Raw genomic sequence first — 24,641 nt, forward strand, 5'->3', positions numbered from 1 at the left:
AACAAATAGTTTCCATCTTGAAGGACGAAACTCTGAGGAATTTGTTGAGGCACTTCAAGTCTAGGATTGGACGGAAAGTTCCCTCGTTTTTGGGAACAACAAATAGGGAGCAAATCGGGAGCGATTTGAATAGAACCCTTGACCTTGTTCCTCTAGAGGGACTGGAACAATAACTCCCAGAGAGGATAGGTCCTCCACGCAATTTAAGAAGGCCTCCCTCTTTACCTGGTTTGAGGATAGTGATGACAGGAGAAATCTGCCTCTTGGAGGGCAAGACTTGAATCCTATCTTGTAACCCTGGGATACTATGTCCACAGCCCACAGATCTGAGACATTGCATATCCAAGCCTATAGAAAAAAGGAAAGCCTGCCGCCCACTTGATCCAAAATAGGATCGAGGGCGGATCCTTCATGCTGATTTAGAGTCAGCAGAAGGTTTCTTGTTTTGTTTTCCCTTATTCCAAAGCTGGCTGGACTTCCAAGAGGACCTGGATTGGACTGTATTCCTAGAAAACTAGAAAAAAAGATAAACAAAGTTGTGTCCTAAGAACACTAAACAAGATATAAATATATATACATAGAAAAATCATTACTGACATAGACAAAGTAGTGTCCTAAGGCGAAAGATATGAATAAAATAAATCATTCATATACATACGATATCTCATAAGAGAAAGACCAAAAGGATGCTGCCATAAAAAAGGCGAGAAATTCCCACACTATAAAAGGGATTGAAAGTATAGCCAAAAATAACTTATAGGAAGTAAATAATGTATTTTACACCATATAGAGAAAAGCAGCAGATAAACTATGTCAATACAACTTCCATAAGACTGCCACCAGATGGCGACAAACCCAAAGAAAAAAGACCAATACTATATAAAAGTAATAAGGTTTCTTCAATACATTCAGCCCCTGTTCTTTCTAACCTTTATAACTTATAAATGTGCAGAAATAAAACAAAAACTTGTAATCAAGAATCTTAGAGAAGTATAACATAAACATTTCTTTACATTCTATAAAAAGCTCTGGATAAAGGAGCACTTGAGATAGACCCCAATAAAGAGCTGAGCTATGATATAGTCTATGGCGGGAAAATGGCAAATGAAATACAAATAGTTGCCATAAAAAAACTCCATGAGCCCCTCCATGAGCCCCTTCTGAAAGAAAAAGGGCACATTGTCCTGAGGACAAGCATGCCGCAACCGCCCGCGGGGTGCTCTCTTATGTGAAACAGGTCCTTACAAATAAGCAACAGTTCAACTAGGGGGCTGGAGACAAGAGAAGCTGCAGCTCACTTTACATCGCCAGTCTGATTGGAGTTAAAATTTTGTTTCCGGAGTAAGTTGCAACGACTCCGTTGAGACAAACACCGCTCTCCGATTGGAAGGGAAATTATGAGAAAGCCGAATCGGGAGCAGTCATGTGATTGCATCAATTTAAAATGTGACATAATAAAAAGTGCGTGAGTTAAGCTGCGTTGTGTAGTCAGGCTAAATAAAATGGCCATTAAAGACGAGACACATCCTATAAAACGAACCCAAAGTTAGAGAGCAGGAATAAAAAACCCTACCTAGATCTATCAGAGGTTATGCTATCCTGTCCTAAATAAAATTAAATATGTTTTCTCCCCACTGGAAAAATTTCCTAGCAGATATGCCTCACTCTCAAGCCAGCCTCTAAAATATAGAGGAATAAAGTTAACCCCCCTTATCTCCTTACACAGAGCCTGCAGTGCTGCCCTCATATAAATCCCTAAATAAAGGGATAATCATGTCCCAATTTACATAAATCCCTATATAAAGGGATAATCATGTCCCAATTTACATCCACTGAGGATACATCCTGTCTTTTTGTACCCCTGAAGTGCTGTCCTTCAATACCTAGAAGGCAAAAGCACTTACCTGTGGATCCAGCTGCAGGGCAGGAACAGCTTCTTAGGTGTGATAGATACTTCAATCTCTATCAGGGACCTGTAGACAGAGAAAGAACAGAGTAACCAACCCTGGCTTTCTATGAAGGGGTAGCAATAATGTTAGAAATAAAGCAAAGACAACCTCGCCGCTTTCTAACTGCTAAAAGTCATCATTACTCTTACTAAAGAGATTGACATGGACACAGCAGAGCCCCTAATCTTTGCTTGCAGGGAAAAGTACCCAAAAAAGGATTAAAATCTTCAGACACCATCTGCGAAAAACATCCTCCATTGACAAAGGCAAAGAGAATGACTGGGGATTATGGGTAAGGGACGTTAAACGTATCAGCTTTGCTGGGGTGCTCTTTGCCTCCTGCTAGCCAGGAGTTGAATAGCCCACTAGTAATTGGAATGAAGTTGTGGATTCTCCATGCATTAGGAAAGAAATAAGGTTTTACGCTCACTGTTAAAAATCCCTTTCATTATATTCTGAGCAATACAAGTGGCATTAAACCATTTACAGATTGTAATATAAAAATGTTTACTTTTGCGTAGTAAAAAAAACTTTGCAATATATTTTCATGATTTATTTTGAAAGCTTTCCCTGCAATTTAACGCTGAAATGTATTTGTTTCTCAGTTTCACAATATTTTTTATAAAGTAATAGGTGCCAATGTGTTGAAACCTAGATTTTCCCTCATCTATCTCTTCTGCTAAGGACTAATAGGAACAAACAAAAAACAAGCATTAAAATGTGTGCAAACCATAGCTGTGTGGAGACCCTTTTAGCTTTGTTTATTGCCTGTCTTATAGATGTTCACAGTTTTACTCAATAGAAGAGATAGATGGTAGCATCCATTAATTCATAGAAAGTCCAGTAAATTATAGAAACTAAAATACTTTACATATACAGTTTCATAATACAGTAAAATGGAAAAAAACATGAACCTGACATCTATATTCTATCAGGCTAATGTTTTCTTTTAATATATCATTGTCTTTAGCATTTATTTACTGTTTAATGTACCTTTAAGCAGTAGAGGATTCATTACTAGTGGGTTAATGTTAAGCAACCCTTAAAATATAGTAAAGTCCAACATCTTGCTTGTAAGCAAGGCAGTTATTGAATATACTGTAGATATATATATATATATATATATATATATACACACACACACCGATATATAATCTCCTTTAAATTAATGAATTAATTCATTAATATGTACTAGCAGATGTGTAATACACTCGTCCAATAGTCTTTGTAGCCGCACGGCTCGCTAAAATGAATGCATCTTCATTCTGAAGGCCAAAAAGACGCCTTGCACATGTGTGCTGGTGTTGAAAGCCATGGTTAGACACTTTCCGATTTGGGGCTAGATTATCGCGCACCTGCAAATGGGCAAATTTGCCCATTTGCAGGCACGTGATGAATAACCAGCCATTACAAGTGGCTGGTTATAGCGCTCAGAAAATTAACCAGGGATTAGATCTCTGGTTAATTTTCTAAACGTGCCCCAAATGTCCTCAAAATAGAGGGCATTAAAGTTTTTAATTAAATAAAAAACAACTGTACTAGGCAGTTTTGGGGCTTTAAAGTTGGCGGGAGTGGGGTTTAAAAAACACTGCACTGGTATTACACAGTGGAGCGCAAATATGGCTTTCATGAAAGCAATATTTAGCACTCCACTTGTAATCTGGCCCTTTCTGTTTACTTTAATCTCTTCCAGCTTGCACATTGCAGCCAAACAGTGATCTTCCAGCAAAGTAAGTTTCAAAAGTTTATTTAAAAAAAAAGATTGTAATACTGTGCATGACAACCAACAGAGCGATTGGATATGAGTGGGCATTACCTACTACCACCACTCTATTTGTCACTACACTACAGAAAAGCAAATGGAAGTGGGGGAAGGGAATATCAAGAAACTTTACAAGAATAATAGATATTTTTTATTATATAAAGTTGCAAATTATTATTTTTTACAGTGGTTTAGAAGGAAATGGAACATAGGTTCTACAGGAATGTTTCCAAATGCTCCAATTTATCATCGCATTCATTTATTTTTTAAGTTTCTACTAGAAAAAAACTACTTCTGCTTAATATTATACACTTATTTATATCTACATAGATTTTTTGTTCTGGCAAACTAGCTTTGAGCCCTGAAGCAACTTGTAAACGCCCCAACCCACATAGCCGGACATACCCTCGACCCGATCTTCTCTGCAGGCAACCACATCTCAGTCAGTCAACCACATAACCGAACTCCACTGGACTGACCACCACTGTCTACACTTCTCTTTCAAGAACCCACCACGCACCTCCGGCATCACCACCCGCCCCGCAGAAACTGTAACAACATCACCCAAGAACAACTGTATATCAAGGTGCCAGGAATCAGACTGAGACAAGAAGTGCAAAAATAATCACACCTTTATTAATAGCAAAAAATAATAAAAAAAGTCCACAAGTCAAATAACAAGCCAGGAATCAAAACCAGAAATGGTAGTCAGACGAGCCGAGTCAGGAGCCAAAGCGAATAGTCAGACGAGCCGAATCAGGAACAAGGAGAACAGCAGAGTCAGGAACAAGCCAGGGATCAGGAACCAGGAGGGACGTCAGACAGCCAGGTAATACACAGGAGCTCTCACAAACAGGTCTGAGACCACGCAAGGGCAAAGCATACTGAACAGAGGCCCTTTAAATAATAAGTGATGACATCACAATTCTGAGACTGCATCCTGTCTCACATGGATGATGTACACCAGTCTGGCCATAAAAGGAAGTGCAGGAAATGAGCAGCATCACACAGTATGCACCAGAATCAGCAAGAGAGGCGAGTAAAATGGCTGCCAGCAGCACATGGCAAACAGATCAGGGAAAAACCCTGAAACTATACTCCACCATGATCAAGTCCCGCCCAGCGACCTCCACTGACGCCAACACCTCCGCCCGCCACCTACATCTCTAGATCACAGACTGCACCAAGACCCTCACCCCCCTCAAGAAACTGGCCAGCCGCCAGCCCACCAACAAGGCCAGCTGGTTCACCCCCACCCTCCAGGACTCCAATTGCCACTGCAGATGATTGGAGAGAACATGGAGATCCAGCAAATCCCCCTCGGACAAATATGCCATCACCACCCACCACCTCCTCATCAAAACCACCAAGAAAATCGCCATCCTAGGCAGAATCCACGCTAACACCCACAACAGTAAGGAGCTGTTCAGTCATCAAGGAATTCTCCAAAACCCAACAGCGATACCAACGAAATTCCACCCTCCCAGGACCTCTGCGACAACACCGCTACCTACTTCCACCGCAAGATCAACATCATCTACAACAGCCTTGAGTTCCAGAACTCACCCTTCACCACCGACCCACCGACACCTCACCCAAACCCATCACCCCCCCACCTTCCACGGACTAACTGGACCCCTTCACCACGGAGGACACACTCAGAATCATGCAATCAATATACTCCGGATCACCCTCAGACCCATGCCCGCACCACATATTCAACAAAGCGGGCCCTACCCTCGTCCACGAACTCTGCCGCACCATCAACTGCTCCATCAAAACCAGAACTTTCCCAGAAGACTGGAAGCACGCAGAGCTGAAACCCCTGCTAAAGAAACCCACAGAAGACCCCAAAGATCCTAAAAACTACTGCCCCATCTCTTTACTCCCCTTTCCAGCCAAAGTAATCGAGAAGGCCATCAATGCACAACTTGTTGACAACATCGAGACCAACCACAACCTAGACCCCTCCCAATCCAGTTTCAGGAGCAACCACAGCACTGAGACCGCCCTCCTCGCCACCACAGACGACATCCGCGCCCTGCTCGACCAAGGAGAGACGGACGCCCTCATCTTCCTAGACCTCTCTGCTGCATTCAACACTGTAGCCCACAGCACCCTCCTCACCCGCCTACACAACGCCGACATCCGCAATAAGGCCCTGGAATGGATCACCTCCTTCTTCAGCGGCAGAACCCAGAAAGTCAGACTCCCACCCTTCTCTTCCAATCCCACAACAAACAGCTGCAGCGTACCCCAAGGCTCTTCTCTCAGCCCCACCCTCTTCAACATCTACATGGCCCCTCTCTCTGCTATCGTCCGACGACACAACCTCAACATCGTCTCCTACGCCGACGACATCCAGCTAATCATCTCACTCATCCAAGACCCTGACAGCAATCGCCACCTGGATTAACTACAACCGTCTCAAACTCAACACTGACAAGACCGAAATCCTTCTCCCTGGACCCACCGAATCCGCATGGGATGACTCCTGGTGGCCCACAGCCCTCGGACACCCTCCTACTCAAATACACCACGCACGAAAACTAAATTTATGTTTACCAAATAAATTACTTTCTTTTAGTATATGACAAGTCCACGGATTTCATCCTTACTTGTGGGATATTAACCTCCTGCTAACAGGAAGTGGCAAAGAGCACCACAGCAGAGCTGTATATATAGCCCCTCCCTTCCCCTCCACCCTCAGTCATTCAGCCGAAGGTAATAGGAAGAGAAAAGGAAAGGCTAAAAAGGTGCAGAGGTGACTGAAGTTTACAAAAATAACAGGGTGGGCCGTGGACTCGTCATATCGTAAAAGAAAGTAATTTATCAGGTAAGCATAAATGTTGTTTTCTTTTACAAAGATATGACGAGTCCACAGATTGCATCCTTACTTGTGGGAAACCAATACCAAAGCAATAGAACATGGATGAAAGGGAGGGACAAGACAGAGACCTAAACAGAAGGCACCACTGCTTGAAGAACCTTCCTCCCAAAGATAGCCTCAGAAGAAGCAAAAGTATCAAATTTTTAAAAAGTGTGAAGGGACAACCAAGTCGCAGCCTTACAAATCTGTTCAACAGATGCATCATTTTTAAAAGCCCATGTGGAAGCCACAGCCCTAGTAGAATGAGCCGTAATTCTTTCAGGAGGCTGCTGTCCAGCAGTCTCATAAGCCAGGCGGATGATACTTCTCAGCCAAAAAGAAAGAGAGGTAGCCGTAGCTTTCTGACCCCTACGCTTTCCAGAATAAACAATGAATAATGAAGATGATTGACGGAAATCCTTATTTGCCTGTAAGAAAAACTTTAAGGCACGGACCACATCCAAGTTATGTAACAGACGCTCCTTCTTAGAAGAAGGATTAGGACACAAAGAAGGAACAATAATTTCCTGATTAATATTCTTATTCGAAACAACCTTAGAAAGAAAACCAGGTTTGGTACGTAAAACCACCTTATCAGAATGAAATATGAGATAAGGCGAATCAAACTGTAAAGCTGAAAGCTCAGAAACTCTTCGAGCAGAAGAAATAGCAACCAAAAACAGAACTTTCCAAGATAATAGTTTAATATCTATGGAATACATAGGTTCAAACGGAACCCCTTGCAGAACTCGAAGAACTAAATTCAAACTCCAAGGAGGAGTAATAGGTCTAAATACAGGCTTAATTCTAGATAGAGCCTGACAAAAAGACTGAACATCTGATACATTTGCCAAACGTTTGTGAAACAGAATTGACAAAGCTGAAATTTGTCCCTTTAAGGAACTTGCTGATAACCCCTTCTCCAATCCTTCTTGGAGAAAAGACAAAATCCTAGGAATCCTAACTTTACTCCATTAGTAACCCTTGGATTCACACCAATAAAGATATTTACGCCATATCTTATGATAGATTTTTGTAGTGACAGGCTTTCTAGCCTGTATCAAAGTATTGATAACTGAATCAGAGAATCCTCGCTTTGATAAAATCAAGCATTCAATCTCCACGCAGTCAGTTGCAGAGAAATTAGATTTGGATGTTGGAAAGGACCTTGAATGAGAAGGTCCTGTCTCAACGGAAGTTTCCACGGTGGCAGAGAGGACATGTCCACTAGATCCGCATACCAAGCCCTGCTTGGCCACGCAGGCGCTATCAGGATCACTGAAGCTCTCTCCTGTTTGATTCGAGCAATCATGCGTGGGAGGAGAGGAAACGGCGGAAACACATAAGCTAGGCTGAACAACCAAGGAACTGCCAAGGCATCTATCAGTTCGGCCTGAGGATCCCTTGACCGGGATCCGTATCTTGGAAGCTTGGCATTCTGACGAGATGCCATCAAATCCAACTCTGGTCTGCCCCATCTGTCAATAAGGCAAATACCTCCGGGTGAAGTTTCCACTCCCCCGGATGAAAAGTCTGTCGACTTAGAAAATCTGCTTCCCAGTTCTCTACCCCTGGTATGTAGATCGCTGACAGATGACAAGAGTGGGCCTCTGCCCAGCTGATTAACTTGGATACTTCTATCATCGCTAAGGAACTCCTTGTTCCCCCCTGATGATTGACATATGCCACAGTGGTTATGTTGTCCGACTGGAATCTGATGAATTTGGCCGAAGCCAACTGAGGTCACGCCTGAAGCGCATTGAATATTGCCCTCAGTTCCAAAATATTGATTGGAAGTAGAGACTCTACTTGAGCCCAAACACCCTGAGCCTTCAGGGAATTCCAAACTGCACTCCAGCCCAGAAGGCTGGCATCTGTTGTCACTATCACCCACGAGGCTCTGCGGAAACAAGTCCCCTGGGACAGATGATCCGGTGCGACAACCACCAAAGAAGAGTTTCTGGTCTCTTGATCCAGAATTATCTTTGGAGATAAATCCGCATAATCCCCATTCCACTGACCGAGCATGCACAGTTGCAGAGGTCTGAGATGAAAGTGAGCAAACGGAACGATGTCCATTGCCGCTACCATTAATCCGATTACCTCCATACACTGAGCCACTAATGGCCGAGGAATGGACTGAAGTGCTCGGCAAGTATTCAAAATCTTTGATTTTCTGACCTCCGTCAGAAATACTTTCATGGCTACCGAGTCTATCAGAGTTCCAAAGAAAGGAACCCTTGTCTGTGGAACAAGCTAACTTTTCTCTATGTTCACCTTCCAGCCGTGAGTTCTCAGAAAAGACAACACTGTGTCCGTGTGAGATTTTGTCAGATGATATGTTGATGCCTGAATCAGAATATCGTCCAGATAAGGCGCCACTGCTATCCCTTGCGGTCTGAGAACCGCCAAAAGAGACCCTAGAACCTTTGTGAAGATTCTGGGTGCTGTAGCCAACCCGAAAGGAAGAGCCACGAACTTATAATGTTTGTCCAAGAAGGCAAACCTTAGAAACCAATGATGATCTTTGTGGATTGGAATATGAAGGTAAGCATCCTTCAAATCCACAGTAGTCATATATTGACCCTCCTGAACCATTGGCAAAATCGTTCGAATTGTCTCCATCTTGAATGATGGAACTCTTAGAAATCTGTTTAGACACTTAAGGTCCAAAATGGGTCTGAACGTTCCCTCTTTTTTGGGGACCACAAATAGGTTTGAGTAAAACCCCTGTCCCTGTTCTGATTTTGGAACAGGACAGATTACTCCCATAGAAAAAAGGTATTTTACACAGCGTAAGAACGCCTCTCTCTTTATCTGTTTTGCAGATAATTTTGAAAGATGAAATCTCCCTCATGGGAGAAAATCCTTGAACCATGGGTCACTATTTCTAATGCCCAGGAATCCTGAACATCTCTTGCCCAAGCCTGAGCAAAGAAAGAGAGTCTGCCCCCTACTAGATCCGGTCCCGGATCGGGGGCCACCCCTTCATGCTGTCTTAGGACCAGCAGCTTTGTGGAAGTAGAAGAAGCGGGGGGTCCTCCTCTAAAATTCCAAAAGGAACGAAAATTATTCTGTTTACCCCTCATTTTAACCGACCTATCCTGAGGTAGGGCATGGCCTTTACCTCCTGTAATATCAGAAATGATCTCCTTCAATTCTGGCCCAAAAAGGGTCTTACCTTTAAAGGGAATAGCTAAAAGCTTATGTTTTGATGACACATCAGCAGACCAAGATTTGAGCCACAATGCTCTACATGCTAAAATAGCAAATCCTGCATCTAATGTCATCTAATGGAGTCTCAACTTTAAGAGACTCTTCTAGAGCCTCAAACCAAAAAGCTGCTGCAGTAGTCACTGGAACAATGCAAGCGTAGGTTGTAAAAGAAATCCCTGATTAACATATAATTTCTTTAGTAGACCCTCTAATTTCTTATCCATAGGGTCCTTGAAAGCACAGCTATCCTCAATAGGTATAGTAGTACACTTAGTTAGGGAAGATATAGCTCCCTCTACCTTAGGGACCGTTTGCCATGAGTCCCAAATGGTATCTGATATAGGAAACATTTTCTTAAAATTAGGAGAGGGAGAAAATGGTATACCTGGTCTATCCCATTCCTTACTAATAATTTCCGAAATTCTCTTAGGAACCGGAAAAACATCAGTGTAAGTAGGAACTTCCAAATATTTATCCATTTTACACAATTTCTCTGGAGGAATCACAATAGGATCACAATCATCCAGAGTCGCTAAAACCTCCCTAAGCAACAGGCGGAGGTGTTCAAGCTTAAATTTAAGTGACATAGCATCCGAATCTGTCTGAGGCAAAACATTCCCTGAATCAGAAATTTCCCCCTCAGACAGTAATTCTCTGATCCCCAACTCAGAGCACTGTGAGGGAACATCGGAAATAGCTAACAAAGCATCAGAGGATTCAGTATTAACATTAATACTTGACCTACTGCGTTTACCCTGCAACACTGGTAATTTAAACAATACCTCTGTAAGGGTAGTTGACATAACTGCAGCCATCTCCTGCTGAGTAAAGGAATTAGACGCACTAGAAGTACTAGGCGTCGCTTGTGTGGGCATTAAAGGTTGTGACACTTGGGGAGAATTGGATGGCACATCCTGATTCTCTTCAGACTGAGAATCATCCTTAGGCACACTTACTTTATTTAAAATATGCTTTTAACACTGTAAAGCCCTTTCAGTACAAAAGTTACACAATGTTAGAGGGGGTTGTACAATAGCTTCTAAACACATAGAACAATGAGAAACCTCAATGTCAGACATGTTGAACAGACTAGTAATACCACAAAAGTCGTTTAAACACTTATTTATAGCATAAAATAAACATTAGAAAAAAACGTGTACTGTGCCTTTAAGAAAAGAAAAAGTGAACAATTTTTCCAAAAAGCACAAAAAACGTTAAATTATTCCCAAATTTAACTTAATATCGTTGGTTAATCCAAAAATTACTGCACCCAGAAGCAAAGGCAGAAATAAGGCTTTAGAAGTACTTATATCAACATCTAGTCAAAAGATAGATAAAAACATAATTTATGCTTACCTGATAAATTTATTTCTCTTGTAGTGTAGTCAGTCCACGGGTCATCCATTACTTATGGAATATATCTCTTCCTAACAGGAAGCTGCAAGAGGATCACCCAAGCAGAGCTGCTATATAGCTCCTCCCCTCACATGTCATATTCAGTCATTCGACCAAAACCAGACGAGAAAGGAGAAACCATAAGGTGCAGTGGTGACTGGAGTTTAATTAAAATTTAGATCTGCCTTAAAGACAGGGCGGGCCGTGGACTGACTACACTACAAGAGAAATAAATTTATCAGGTAAGCATAAATTATGTTTTCTCTTGTTAAGTGTAGTCAGTCCACGGGTCATCCATTACTTATGGAATACCAATACCAAAGCTAAAGTACACGGATGAAGGGAGGGACAAGGCAGGAACATTAAACAGAAGGAACCACTGCCTGAAGTACCTTTCTCCCAAAAATAGCCTCCGAAGAAGCAAAAGTGTCAAATTTGTAAAATTTTGAAAAAGTGTGAAGTGAAGACCAAGTTGCAGCCTTGCAAATCTGTTCAACAGAGGCCTCATTTTTAAAGGCCCAGGTGGAAGCCACAGCTCTAGTAGAATGAGCTGTAATCCTTTCAGGAGGCTGCTGTCCAGCAGTCTCATAGGCTAAACGTATTATGCTACGAAGCCAAAAAGACAGAGAGGTAGCCGAAGCCTTTTGACCTCTTCTCTGTCCAGAGTAAACGACAAACAGGGAAGAAGTTTGACGAAAATCTTTAGTTGCCTGCAAATAGAACTTCAGGGCACGGACTACGTCCAGATTATGCAAAAGTCGTTCCTTCTTTGAAGAAGGGTTAGGACACAGTGATGGAACAACAATCTCTTGATTGATATTCCTGTTAGTAACTACCTTAGGTAAGAACCCAGGTTTAGTACGCAGAACTACCTTGTCTGAATGAAAAATCAGATAAGGAGAATCACAATGTAAGGCAGATAACTCAGAGACTCTTCGAGCCGAGGAAATAGCCATCAAAAACAGAACCTTCCAGGATAACAGCTTGATATCAATGGAATGAAGGGGTTCAAATGGAACGCCTTGAAGAACGTTAAGAACTAAGTTTAAGCTCCACAGCGGAGCAACAGTCTTAAACACAGGCTTAATCCTAGCTAAAGCCTGACAAAAAGCCTGAACGTCTGGAACTTCAGCCAGACGTTTGTGTAGAAGAATAGACAGAGCAGAAATCTGTCCCTTTAACGAACTAGCAGATAAGCCCTTTTCTAAACCCTCTTGTAGAAAGGACAATATCCTAGGAATCCTAACCTTACTCCATGAGTAACACTTGGATTCCACAAATTTCTATTGGGCTCCACATTGGCCTTTAAACATAGTGAACAAAGAGATTAATCTGTGTCAGACATGTTTAAACAGACTAGCAATGAGACTAGCAAGCTTGGAAATACTTTTCTAAATAAATTTACAAGCAATATAAAAAACCCTACTGTGCCTTTAAGAAGCACAAAAAGCTGTCACAGTTGAAATAACAATGAACCAAAATAGTTATAGCAACCAATTTTTCACAGTAAATGTATTAAGTTAGCAAAGGATTGCACCCACCAGCAAATGGATGATTAACCCCTTAATACCCAAAAACGGATAACAATTTAATAATTAACGTTTTTATCACAGTCAAAACACACTGTCACAGGTCTGCTGTGACTGATTACCTCCCTCAAAATGAATTTTGAAGACCCCTGAGCTCTCTAGAGACGATCTGGATCATGGAGGATGAAGTAGACAGATTGTGACTGAATTTTTACTGCGCAAAAAAAGCGCTAAAATAGGCCCCTCCCACTCATATTACAACAGTGGGGAAGCTCAGATAACTGTTTCTATGCAGAAAACAAAGATGGCCATGTGGTAAAAATCATGCCCCAATAAGTTTTATCACCAAGTACCTCACAAAAAACGATTAACATTAACCAGTCGCTTTTACTGCAGTTAAGGCTCATACATTATTTCAGTATTAACAGTATTTTCAGAGTCAATTCCATTCCTTAGAAAAATACATTCAGTGTACACACACTCATCAGCCTAATACCAGTCGCTATCACTGCATTTATGGCTGAACTTACGTTACATTGGTATCAGCAGTATTTTCTCAGTCAATTCCATTCCTCAGAAAAATAATTTACTGCACATACCTCATTTGCAGGGGGGCCCTGCATGCTATTCCCCTTTTCTGAAGTTACCTCACTCCTCAGATGAGAACAGCCAGTGGATCTTAGTTACGTCTGCTAAGATTATAGAAAACGCAGGCAGATTCTTCTTCTAATGCTGCCTGAGAACAAACAGCACACTCCGGTGCCATTTAAAATAACAAACTTTTGATTGAAGAAATAAACTAAGTTAAAAAACACCACAGACCTCTCACAGCGACCTATCTTTAGTTAGGCTGCAAGAGAATGACTGAATATGACATGTGAGGGGAGGAGCTATATAGCAGCTCTGCTTGGGTGATCCTCTTGCAGCTTCCTGTTAGGAAGAGATATATTCCATAAGTAATGGATGACCCGTGGACTGACTACACTTAACAAGAGAAAATACCCTCTGCACCTCGCCACAGCTCTGCTGTGGCGCCTACCTGCCCCCAGAGTACTTTGAATCAAGTTTCCAACCCTTCAGACTAGCTACACAGTCCAGGAGCCACAGAGTTACTGTTTGCTGCTGCTAAGCCTGAAGGAAGTGTGAATCTGAGCGCGAGAAAATAGGCTCTGCCCCTTAAGGTAAAAAAAATTAGAGTAGGCCCAAACAACACCGCATGGGAATGCAGTTTTGCACTAAAATAGAAATACACACACAATACAACCCTCAAGCATAATAAGTTTCAAGTGCCATAAAAATAAAAAACATAAAACATAGTTTTTTACATTGTCTCCCATGTCACATAATGCCCAAATATAAACTAATGATAAATAAAATATAGGGACTCCAGTAACACCACTCTTATTAAAATAGGTTTTACTGCTTACCCCATTCCCATACAGGGAAAAAATGCCAGCCAGTTCTGATACACCAAGTCTCCTCAGAAAAAAAGGCTGCACATACCTTAATGCTGCTTGTAGCATGAAACCGGTCTCCACACTGAAGATGTCTCATGGTTACCTTCAGAAGTCTTGTGGGAACCAGCGTGGATCTTAGTTACAAATGCTAAGATCATCAAACCTCAGAGCAGAAATCTTCTTCCATATCCCCCTGAGGAAAATAGTACACACCGGTACCATTTAAAATAAAAAACTTCTTGATTGAAGAAAGTAAAACTAACACCTCACTTTACCATGTCTTCCTAGTATAACACAGGCAAAGAGAATCACTGAGGGTGGAGGGGAAGGGAGGGGCTATATATACAGCTCTGCTGTGGTGCTCTTTGCCACTTCCTGTTAGCAGGAGGTAAATATCCCACAAGTAAGGATGAAATCCGTGGACTCGTCATATCTTTGTAAAAGAAATCTAAGCATCATCCTCGACTCATCACTCTCCATGGACCCCAAAGTCAATGCCGTCTCTTCAACCTGTTTTCACATACTCCACCTACTGCGAAAAATCTTCAAGTGGATCCCTACTGAAACCAGAAAATCTGTCACCCATGCCCTCGTCAGTGGTCGACTGGACTACGGCAATGCACTCTACGCCGGGTCCACCATCAAGCTCCAGAAACGACTCCAACGCATCCAGAACACCTCGGCCAGACTCATCCTCGACATCCCTCGCCGAAGCCACATCACCGAACACCTAAGGAACCTGCACTGTCTCCCCGTCAACAAGAGAATCACCTTCAAGCTCCTAAACCACGCATTCAAGGCCCTCCACAATATCGGTCCCGAATACATCAACCACTGCATCAATTTCTACACCCCCTCCAGACAACTCCGCTCTGCCGACCAAGCACTCGCAGTCATCCCCCGCATCAAGTAAAAAAACAACAGCTGGAGGAAGATCCTTCTCCTATATGGCAGCTAAGACATGGAACACCCTCCCGCTGCACCTCATACAATCCACCTCCCTTACTAACTTAAGGAAGGACCTCAAGACCTGGCTCTTCGACTGAATCGCCTTCCCTTAGCCCCCCCTCTTTTCCTCCTCCCATAGCGCTATAACAAATATGACTTGTGTCTCACAGTTTAATACAAATAGGCGAGGTATTTATTCATGAAGTCACAGTTCTTGATATACCAGTTTGCAAGCAATAGTGCTTACATGTTAACAATTTGTATATCAAAAGACTATTACTTTCTATCTGTTTTTCATATGCAAGTCAACCCACGAGACCCAGTTGCCAGCGTTCCTGACACTGGGCTATTACATAAGGATTGTCAAGATGTCTGAACAAGAACTGTGCTTCTTGTCTCTGCGGTTTTTCAAGATTTGACACAATTACTCTTCTCTCTCTCCAACTATTTATTAGATTTACGTAAATATATAGGGCTCTATTCACAAAGAGATGAATTGTAGGCAATTTGAAATCTGTAATTAACTATATATTATCAAACCCAGTGAGTATCTCCTGCAAGAAGAGCTGAAGTAGCCCTGCACAATGCATAGTTGATGCTGCATATAATTCACCTGCAATTCTCTTATTTTAGGTGAATTATACACAGCATTAACTATGTAATGTGCAGGGCTAACTCAGCTCTTGCAGCAGATACTCACTGGGTTTGGCCCTTCATAGTGCATAGTTAATAGTGGGAATTGAAATGTTTCAATTCACCTGCTATACACCTCTTAATGAATAGACCCCATAGTGATGTTCTACATTCAGGGTATGGTGGAACAAGACAGTGGCTCCAACTACTCCAGCACCTTCCTCTAGGATTTTAGAGCATAACTAAGTGGCTATGAATTCCCATAAATATGACAGCTTCACAAGTCAAAATATATACAAAAATATGTAGATTGTTTTCCCCTTCTGAAGAAGTTATGGCGATAATTGAAAATTCAGACACATCAATTGTTGTGCTAATACAAAAATAAGATACATAGTATTACCTTTGCTCCACACCAATCACAAAACCGAGCATCAGAATTGTTCACACGTCCACACTTAGAACATGAATGCATCTTCCCCAGCTGGTTAGGCAAAGGGGGCGCAGAGTCTCCACTGAATATAGGCTGTGATAAAACAAATACACGTATGAAGCAGTGAAGGAATTACTGCAAAAAAACATTACCTAAGAATTAAGCATGATTGCAATAGAAGATCAGTTTAGATATGCCGTTTTTCCAAATTATGTTTTCTTTAAAGGGACAGTAAACACATTGAGATTTGTATATGCAATGTTTATTTATGCATAACGAAACAACTATTTAGCATATTTTCATTATTTATTTTGCCCCCTTTTTCATGTAATTTAGCACATGTTGACTTATCAAGGCTATCCCTTGTATATATATATATATATATATATATATATATAGTTTATATTTATATACAGGGGGTATTGAAAAGAATCACCCCCCTTGAAAATAATCACATTTTGCTGCTTTGCAGCCAGAAATAAAGACAGACACAGTTTTTGTTTATCCAGATGTAATTACTCAGTGCAACTTATAACATCTAAGTGAAAGATATAACACCAACATGTCAGACAAAAATAAAGACAATTCAAAAACAGAATCACATAGTTGGAAAAAGGATCACCCCCTTGTGTCAGTATTTAGTTGAACCACCTTTTGCCTTAATTACAGCCTTTAGTCTGTTGGGATATGTCTCTACTAACGTTGCACATATAGACTGTGCAATATTTGCCCACTCTTCTTTGGCTCCAGTTCCGTTACATTTGATGGTGACCGTTTGTGGACTGCAGTCTTTAAGTCGTGGCACAGATATTCAATGGGGTTTAAGTCTGGACTCTGACTAGGCCATGCAAGGACATTCACCCTTTTCTCCTTGCTGTGTGCTTTGGGTCATTGCCATGTTGGAAAGTAAACCTTCTTCCCATTGACAACTTCCTGGCAGAGGGCAGCAGATTTTTCTCAAGAATTTGACAATATTTTGCCCCATCCATTATTCCTTCTATCCTGACAAGTGATCCAGTGCCTGCTGCAGAGAAACACCCCCATACCAGGATATTACCACCTCCATGCTTTACTGTAGGTATGGTGTTATTTGGATGGTGAGCTGTATTGGATTTCCTCCAGACATATCGTTTGGTGTTGAGGCCAAATAATTCAATTTTAGTCTCATCTGACCATAACACCTTTTTCCATGTGGCCTCAGAATCTGCTAGGTGTGTTATGGCAAAGCTCAGTCGTGACTGCATGTGGCCTTTCTCTAGGAGTGGCTTTTCTCTTGCAACCCTCCCATACAAGCCACATTTGTGGAGAATTAGTGATATTGTTGTCACATGCATACAATGGCCACTTTTAGTCATACATTCCTGCAACTGCTTCAGAGTTGCTGTGGGCCTCTTGGTAGCCTCTCTGACCAGTGTTCTCCTGGCTTTTTTATCCAGTTTGGAGTGACATCTTGATCCAGAGAGGGTCTGTATTGTAGCAAATACCTTCCACTTCTTAATAATAGACTTCACTGTGCTTCTAGGCATTGATAAAGCCTTTGATATTTTCTTGTATCCATCTCCTGACTTGTGCCTGTTCACAACTTTATCCCAGAGATCTTTTGACAGTGCCTTGCCACCCATAGTTGATGTTTCGTTCAGTTGCACTACCAGGGACTGAGATGCTCACAGCTTATCACAGTTAAAGGTCAAATGACTTTGTGTGTGCCGTTGAGAAGGTGATTAGCTACACCTGATTAAGTTTATAAGTAATTTTAGGAGAGGGTGATCCTTTTTCCAACTCAGTGATTCTGTTTTTGAATTGTCTTTATTTTTGTCTGACATGTTGGTGTTATATCTTTCACTTGGATGTTATAAGTTGCACTGAGTTTTTACAACTGGATAAACAAAAACTGTGTCTGTCACTGTGTCTGTCTTTATTTCAGGCTGCAAAGCAACAACATTTGATTATTTTAAAGGGGGTGATTATTTTCAATACCCTCTATCTATCTATCTATCTATCTATCTATCTATCTATCTATCTATCTATCTATATATATATATATATATATATAACACACAGAGAAAACCCAGCACTCACTCACAAGCTCTCAGCTAAGATTTAAAAGCAAAACTGGAAAGGTTAGTCACCGCATCTGGCCAAATGGGACAAGCTCAGGTACCACGTCAAGATCCTTTCCAATACCTGAGACCCTAAAACAGCCACACAATGCAAGCTTTCAAATCCAAACAAACTGAAAACAAAAAAAGGGTGCACAGGAATATGTAATCACCCTAGACATATACAAAACACGGAAGGGAACTGCACTCTCATACCGGACCGGGTACACATCCTATGACCCTGCAACATGCTCAGCCCTGGGTGCCACTGGCACTCACAGGAAGCTGTGCTGTCCCCAGAGCCACAAGCAGTTAACCCCAGACAGGTCTGGGTGCAAGAACCATAGGGAAAATTACAAAACAAATTAATACAACACGGAGAGAAAACCCAGCACTCACTTACAAGCTCTCAGCTAAGATTTAAAAGCAAAACTGGAAAGGTTAGTCACCGCATCTGGCCAAATGGGACAAGCTCAGGTACCACATCAAGGTCCTTTCCAATACCTGAGACCCTAAAACAGCCACACAATGCAAGCTTTCAAATCCAAACAAACTGAAAACAAAAAAAGGGTGCACAGGAATATGTAATCACCCTAGACATATACAAAACACGGAAGGGAACTGCACTCTTATACCGGACCGGGTACACATCCTATGACCCTGCAACATGCTCAGCCCTGGGTGCCACTGGCACTCACAGGAAGCTGTGCTGTCCCCAGAGCCACAAGCAGTTAACCCCAGACAGGTCTGGGTGCAAGAACCATAGGGAAAATTACAAAACAAATTAATACAACACACAGAGAAAACCCAGCACTCACTTACAAGCTCTCAGCTAAGATTTAAAAGCAAAACTGGAAAGGTTAGTCACCGCATCTGGCCAAATGGGACAAGCTCAGGTACCACGTCAAGGTCCTTTCCAATACCTGAGACCCTAAAACAGCCACACAATGCAAGCTTTCAAATCCAAACAAACTGAAAACAAAAAAAGGGTGCACAGGAATATGTAATCACCCTAGACATATACAAAACACGGAAGGGAACTGAACTCTCATACCGGACCGGGTACACATCCTATGACCCTGCAACATGCTCAGCCCTGGGTGCCACTGGCACTCACAGGAAGCTGTGCTGTCCCCAGAGCCACAAGCAGTTAACCCCAGACAGGTCTGGGTGCAAGAACCATAGGGAAAATTACAAAACAAATTAATACAACACACAGAGAAAACCCAGCACTCACTTACAAGCTCTCTGAAAGCTTGCATTGTGTGGCTGTTTTAGGGTCTCAGGTATTGGAAAGGACCTTGACGTGGTACCTGAGCTTGTCCCATTTGGCCAGATGCGGTGACTAACCTTTCCAGTTTTGCTTTTAAATCTTAGCTGAGAGCTTGTAAGTGAGTGCTGGGTTTTCTCTGTGTGTTGTATTAATTTGTTTTGTAATTTTTCCCTATGGTTCTTGCACCCAGACCTGTCTGGGGTTAACTGCTTGTGGCTCTGGGGACAGCACAGCTTCCTGTGAGTGCCAGTGGCACCCAGGGCTGAGCATGTTGCAGGGTCATAGAATGTGTACCCGGCCCGGTATGAGAGTGCAGTTCCCTTCCGTGTTTTGTATATATATATATATATATACAGTGGATATAAAAAGTCTACACACCCCTGTTAAAATGTCAGGTTTCTGTGATGTAAAAAAATGAGACAAAGATAAATCATTTCAGAACCTCCAAAATTGATGAAAAGACGAGAAGAAAACTGGTCTGGGATGCTGCCAAGAGGCCTACAGCAACATTAAAGGAGCTGCAGGAATATCTGGCAAGTACTGGCTGTGTGGTACATGTGACAACAATCGCCCGTATTCTTCATATGTCTGGGCTATGGGGTAGAGTGGCAAGACGGAAGCCTTTTCTTCCAAAAAATAACATCCAAGCCCGGCTAAATTTTGCAAAAACACATCTGAAGTTTCCCAAAAGCATGTTGCAAAAGGTGTTCTGGTCTGATGAAACCAAAGTTGAACTTTTTGGACATAATTCCAAAAGATATGTTTGGCGCAAAAACAACACTTCATATCACCAAAAGAACACCATACTCACAGTGAAGCATGGTGGGTCAGCATCATGCTTTGGGGCTGTTTTTCTTCAGCTGGAACTGGGGCCTTAGTCAAGGTAGAGGGAATAATGAACAGTTCCAAATACCAGACAATATTGGCACAAAACCTTCAGGCTTCTGCTAGAAAGCTGAACATGAAGAGGAACTTCATTTTTCAGCATGACAACGATCCAAAGCATACATCCAAATCAACAAAGGAATGGCTTCACCAGAAGAAGATTAAAGTTTTGGGATGGCCCAGCCAGAGCCCAGACCTGAATTCAATTCATAATCTTTGGGGTGATCTGAAGAGGGCTGTGCACAGGAGATGCCCTCGCATTCTGACAGATTTAGAGTGTTTTTGCAAAGAAGAGTGGGCAAATCTTGCCAAGTCAAGATGTGCCATGCTGAAAAACTCATACCCAAAAAGTCTGAGTGCTGTAATAAAATCAAAAGGTGCTTCAATAAAGTATTAGTTTAAGGGTGTTCACACTTATGCAACCATATTATTTTTTTTTTTTTTTTTTATTTCCCTTTACCTAAAAGATTTCAGTTTGTTTTTCAATTGAGTTGTACAGTTTGTAGGTTACATTAAAGGTGGAAAAAGTTCTGAAATGATTTATCTTTGTCTCATTTTTTTACATCACAGAAACATGACATTTTAACAGGGGTGTGTAGACTTTTTATATCCACTGTATATATATATATATATATATATATATATATATATATATATATATATATATATATATATATATATATATATATATAGGTCCCTATTTGGCTTTAACTGATAACGACTGCAAAAAATGTTATTTATATTAACTTTAATCCCAAAACAAGCATGCAACCAAAAGATACCTCTCTCTTAAGTCATAAGTTACTACATGGTACCTTTGGACTGACTATAAAAAACAAAATTTATGCTTACCTGATCAATTTCTTTCTTTCTGGACATGGAGAGTCCACAACGTCATTCCAATTACTAGTGGAATATTCAACTCCTGGCCAGCAGGAGCAGGCAAAGAGCACCCAAGCAAAGCTGTTAAGTGTAACTTCCCTTACCCATAATCCCCAGTCATTCAGCCGAAGAAAAATGGAAAAAGAAGAAACACAAGGGTGAAGAGGTGCCTGAGGTTTACTAAAAAAAAAAAAAAAAAAAAACACAACTGCCCAATCTAGAGGACACGGAATGAACAGGGAAGGAGAAAAAGGCAGGAGGACCTAAACAGAAGGTACCACCGCCTGAAGAACTTTTCTCCCAAAAGAAGCCTCAGCTGAGGCAAAAGTATAACATTTGTAGAATTTGGAAAAAGTATGCAAAGAGGATCATGTTGCCGCCTTGCAAATCTGTTCCACAGAAGCTTTATTTTTAAAAGCCCAAGAAGAGGAAACAGCCCTAGTGGAATGAGCCATAATTCTCTCAGGAGGCTGCTGTCCAGCAGTCTCATAAGCCAAACAAATCATACTTATTAACCAGAGGGAAAGAGTAGTAGAAGAGGCCTTCTGACCTTTACGCTTCCCAGAGAAAACCACAAACAGGGCAGAAGATTACCTAAAATCTTTATTAGCTTGAAGGAAAAACTTTAGAGCACGCACAACATCCAAGACATGCAAAAGACGTTCCTTATGAGAAGGGTTGGGACAAAAAGAAGGAACTACAATTTCCAGATTAATGTTTTGATCCGACACCACCTTAGGGAGAACCCAAATTTAGTATGAAGGGCCGCCTTATCTGCATGAAAAATAAGGTACAGGGAGTAACACTGCAGATCTGAAAGCTTATAAACTCTGAGAGCGGAAGAAATAGCAAGAAGAAACAAAACCTTCCAAGATAACAATTTTATATCAGCAACATGCATCGGCTCAAACAGAGCCTGCTGAAAACTTTAAGAACAAGATTAAGGCTCCAAGGAGGAGCAACAGGGTTAAACACAGTCCTGATATTGATGAGGGACTGAAAAAAGATTGAACATCTGGCAGGGCTGCCAGACTTTTCAGCAAATTAATTGACATAATAGAGATCTGATCCTTCAGAGAACTGATTGTCACGCCTTTCTCCAGGTCCTCCAAGAGAAAAGACAGAAAAAGAGGAAAGTGAGGAAAACCCTACTCCAAAAAATACAATCCACCTTATGGAACCCTATGTGGAAAACCACACCTAGACAATGCTAGGCAGAAAAAGTCCAAGCAGAGAGCTTCATATAAAGTTAGATTGAAAAAGAAAACATAATTTATGCTTACCTGATAAATTTATTTCTCTTATAGTGTATCCAGTCCACGGATCATCCATTACTTGTGGGATATTCTCCTTCCCAACAGGAAGTTGCAAGAGGATCACCCACAGCAGAGCTGCTATATAGCTCCTCCCCTAACTGTCATATCCAGTCATTCGACCGAAAACAAACAGAGAAAGGAGAAACCATAGGGTGCAGTGGTGACTGTAGTTTAATTAAAATTTAGACCTGCCTTAAAAGGACAGGGCGGGCCGTGGACTGGATACACTACAAGAGAAATAAATTTATCAGGTAAGCATAAATTATGTTTTCTCTTGTTAAGTGTATCCAGTCCACGGATCATCCATTACTTGTGGGATACCAATACCAAAGCTAAAGTACACGGATGATGGGAGGGACAAGGCAGGATTAAGCGGAAGGAACCACTGCCTGAAGAACCTTTCTCCCAAACACAGCCTCCGAAGAAGCAAAAGTATCAAATTTGTAAAATTTTGAAAAAGTGTGAAGCAAAGACCAAGTCGCAGCCTTGCAAATCTGTTCAACAGAGGCCTCATTTTTGAAGGCCCAAGTGGAAGCCACAGCTCTAGTAGAATGAGCTGTAATCCTTTCAGGGGGCTGCTGTCCAGCAGTCTCATAGGCTAGGCTTATTACGCTCCGAAGCCAAAAGGAAAGAGAGGTTGCCGAAGCTTTTTGACCTCTCCTCTGTCCAGAGTAAACGACAAACAGGAAAGATGTTTGACGAAAATCCTTAGTAGCTTGTAAATAAAACTTCAATGCACGGACTACGTCCAGATTATGTAAAAGACGTTCCTTCTTTGAAGAAGGATTAGGGCACAACGATGGAACAACAATCTCTTGATTGATATTCTTGTTAGAAACCACCTTAGGTAAAAACCCAGGTTTGGTACGCAGAACTACCTTATCTGCATGAAAAATCAGATAGGGAGAATCACATTGTAAGGCAGATAGCTCAGAGACTCTCCGAGCCGAGGAAATAGCCATCAAAAACAGAACTTTCCAAGATAAAAGTTTAATATCAATGGAATGAAGGGGTTCAAATGGAACTCCTTGAAGAACCTTAAGAACCAAGTTTAAGCTCCACGGGGGAGCAACAGGTTTAAACACAGGCTTAAATCTAACCAAAGCCTGGCAAAATGCCTGGACGTCTGGAACCTCTGCCAGACGCTTGTGCAAAAGAATAGACAGAGCAGACATCTGTCCCTTTAAGGAACTAGCTGATAATCCTTTGTCCAAGCCCTCTTGGAGAAAAGACAATATTCTAGGAATCCTAACTTTACTCCATGAGTAAGTCTTGGATTCACACCAATAAAGATATTTACTCCATATCTTGTGGTAGATTTTCCTGGTAACAGGCTTTAGTGCCTGTATTAAAGTATCAATGACTGACTCGGAGAAGCCACGCTTTGATAGAATCAAGCGTTCAATCTCCATGCAGTCAGTCTCAGAGAAATTAGATTTGGATGATTGAAAGGACCTTGTATGAGAAGGTCCTGTCTTAGAGGCAGAGTCCATGGTGGAAAGGATGACATGTCCACTAGGTCTACATACCAAGTCCTGCGTGGCTACGCAGGTGCTATCAGAATCACTGATGCTCTCTCCTGTTTGATTTTGGCAATCAGTCGAGGGAGCAGAGGAAACGGTGGAAACACATAAGCCAGGTTGAAGAACCAAGGCGCTGCTAGCGCATCTATCAGCGTCGCTTCTGGGTCCCTGGACCTGGATCCGTAACAAGGAAGCTTGGCGTTCTGGCGAGACGCCATGAGATCCAACTCTGGTTTGCCCTAACGATGAATCAACTGAGCAAACACCTCCGGATGGAGTTCCCACTCCCCCGGATGGAAAGTCTGACGACTTAGAAAATCCGCCTCCCAGTTCTCCACGCCTGGGATATGGATTGCTGACAGGTGGCAAGAGTGGTACTCTGCCCAGCGAATTATTTCTGAGACTTCTAACAACGCTAGGGAACTCCTGGTTCCCCCTTGATGGTTGATGTAAGCCACAGTCGTGATGTTGT

General features: G+C 41.8%; 1 protein-coding gene across 1 annotated transcript in view; it reads right to left on the minus strand.

The window, feature by feature from the left end:
- The window catches only part of DZANK1 (double zinc ribbon and ankyrin repeat domains 1), a 230,236-nt gene that overhangs the window by 154,123 nt on the left and 51,472 nt on the right, over positions 1-24,641 (minus strand). Inside the window, exon 6 of the mRNA XM_053711996.1 lies at positions 16,162-16,284. Coding sequence (XP_053567971.1) covers positions 16,162-16,284 — 123 coding nt within the window. The remainder of the gene's footprint in view (positions 1-16,161; positions 16,285-24,641) is intronic.

The sequence above is a fragment of the Bombina bombina genome, chromosome 4, assembly GCF_027579735.1.
Source record: "Bombina bombina isolate aBomBom1 chromosome 4, aBomBom1.pri, whole genome shotgun sequence".
NCBI classification, from domain to species: domain Eukaryota; kingdom Metazoa; phylum Chordata; class Amphibia; order Anura; family Bombinatoridae; genus Bombina; species Bombina bombina.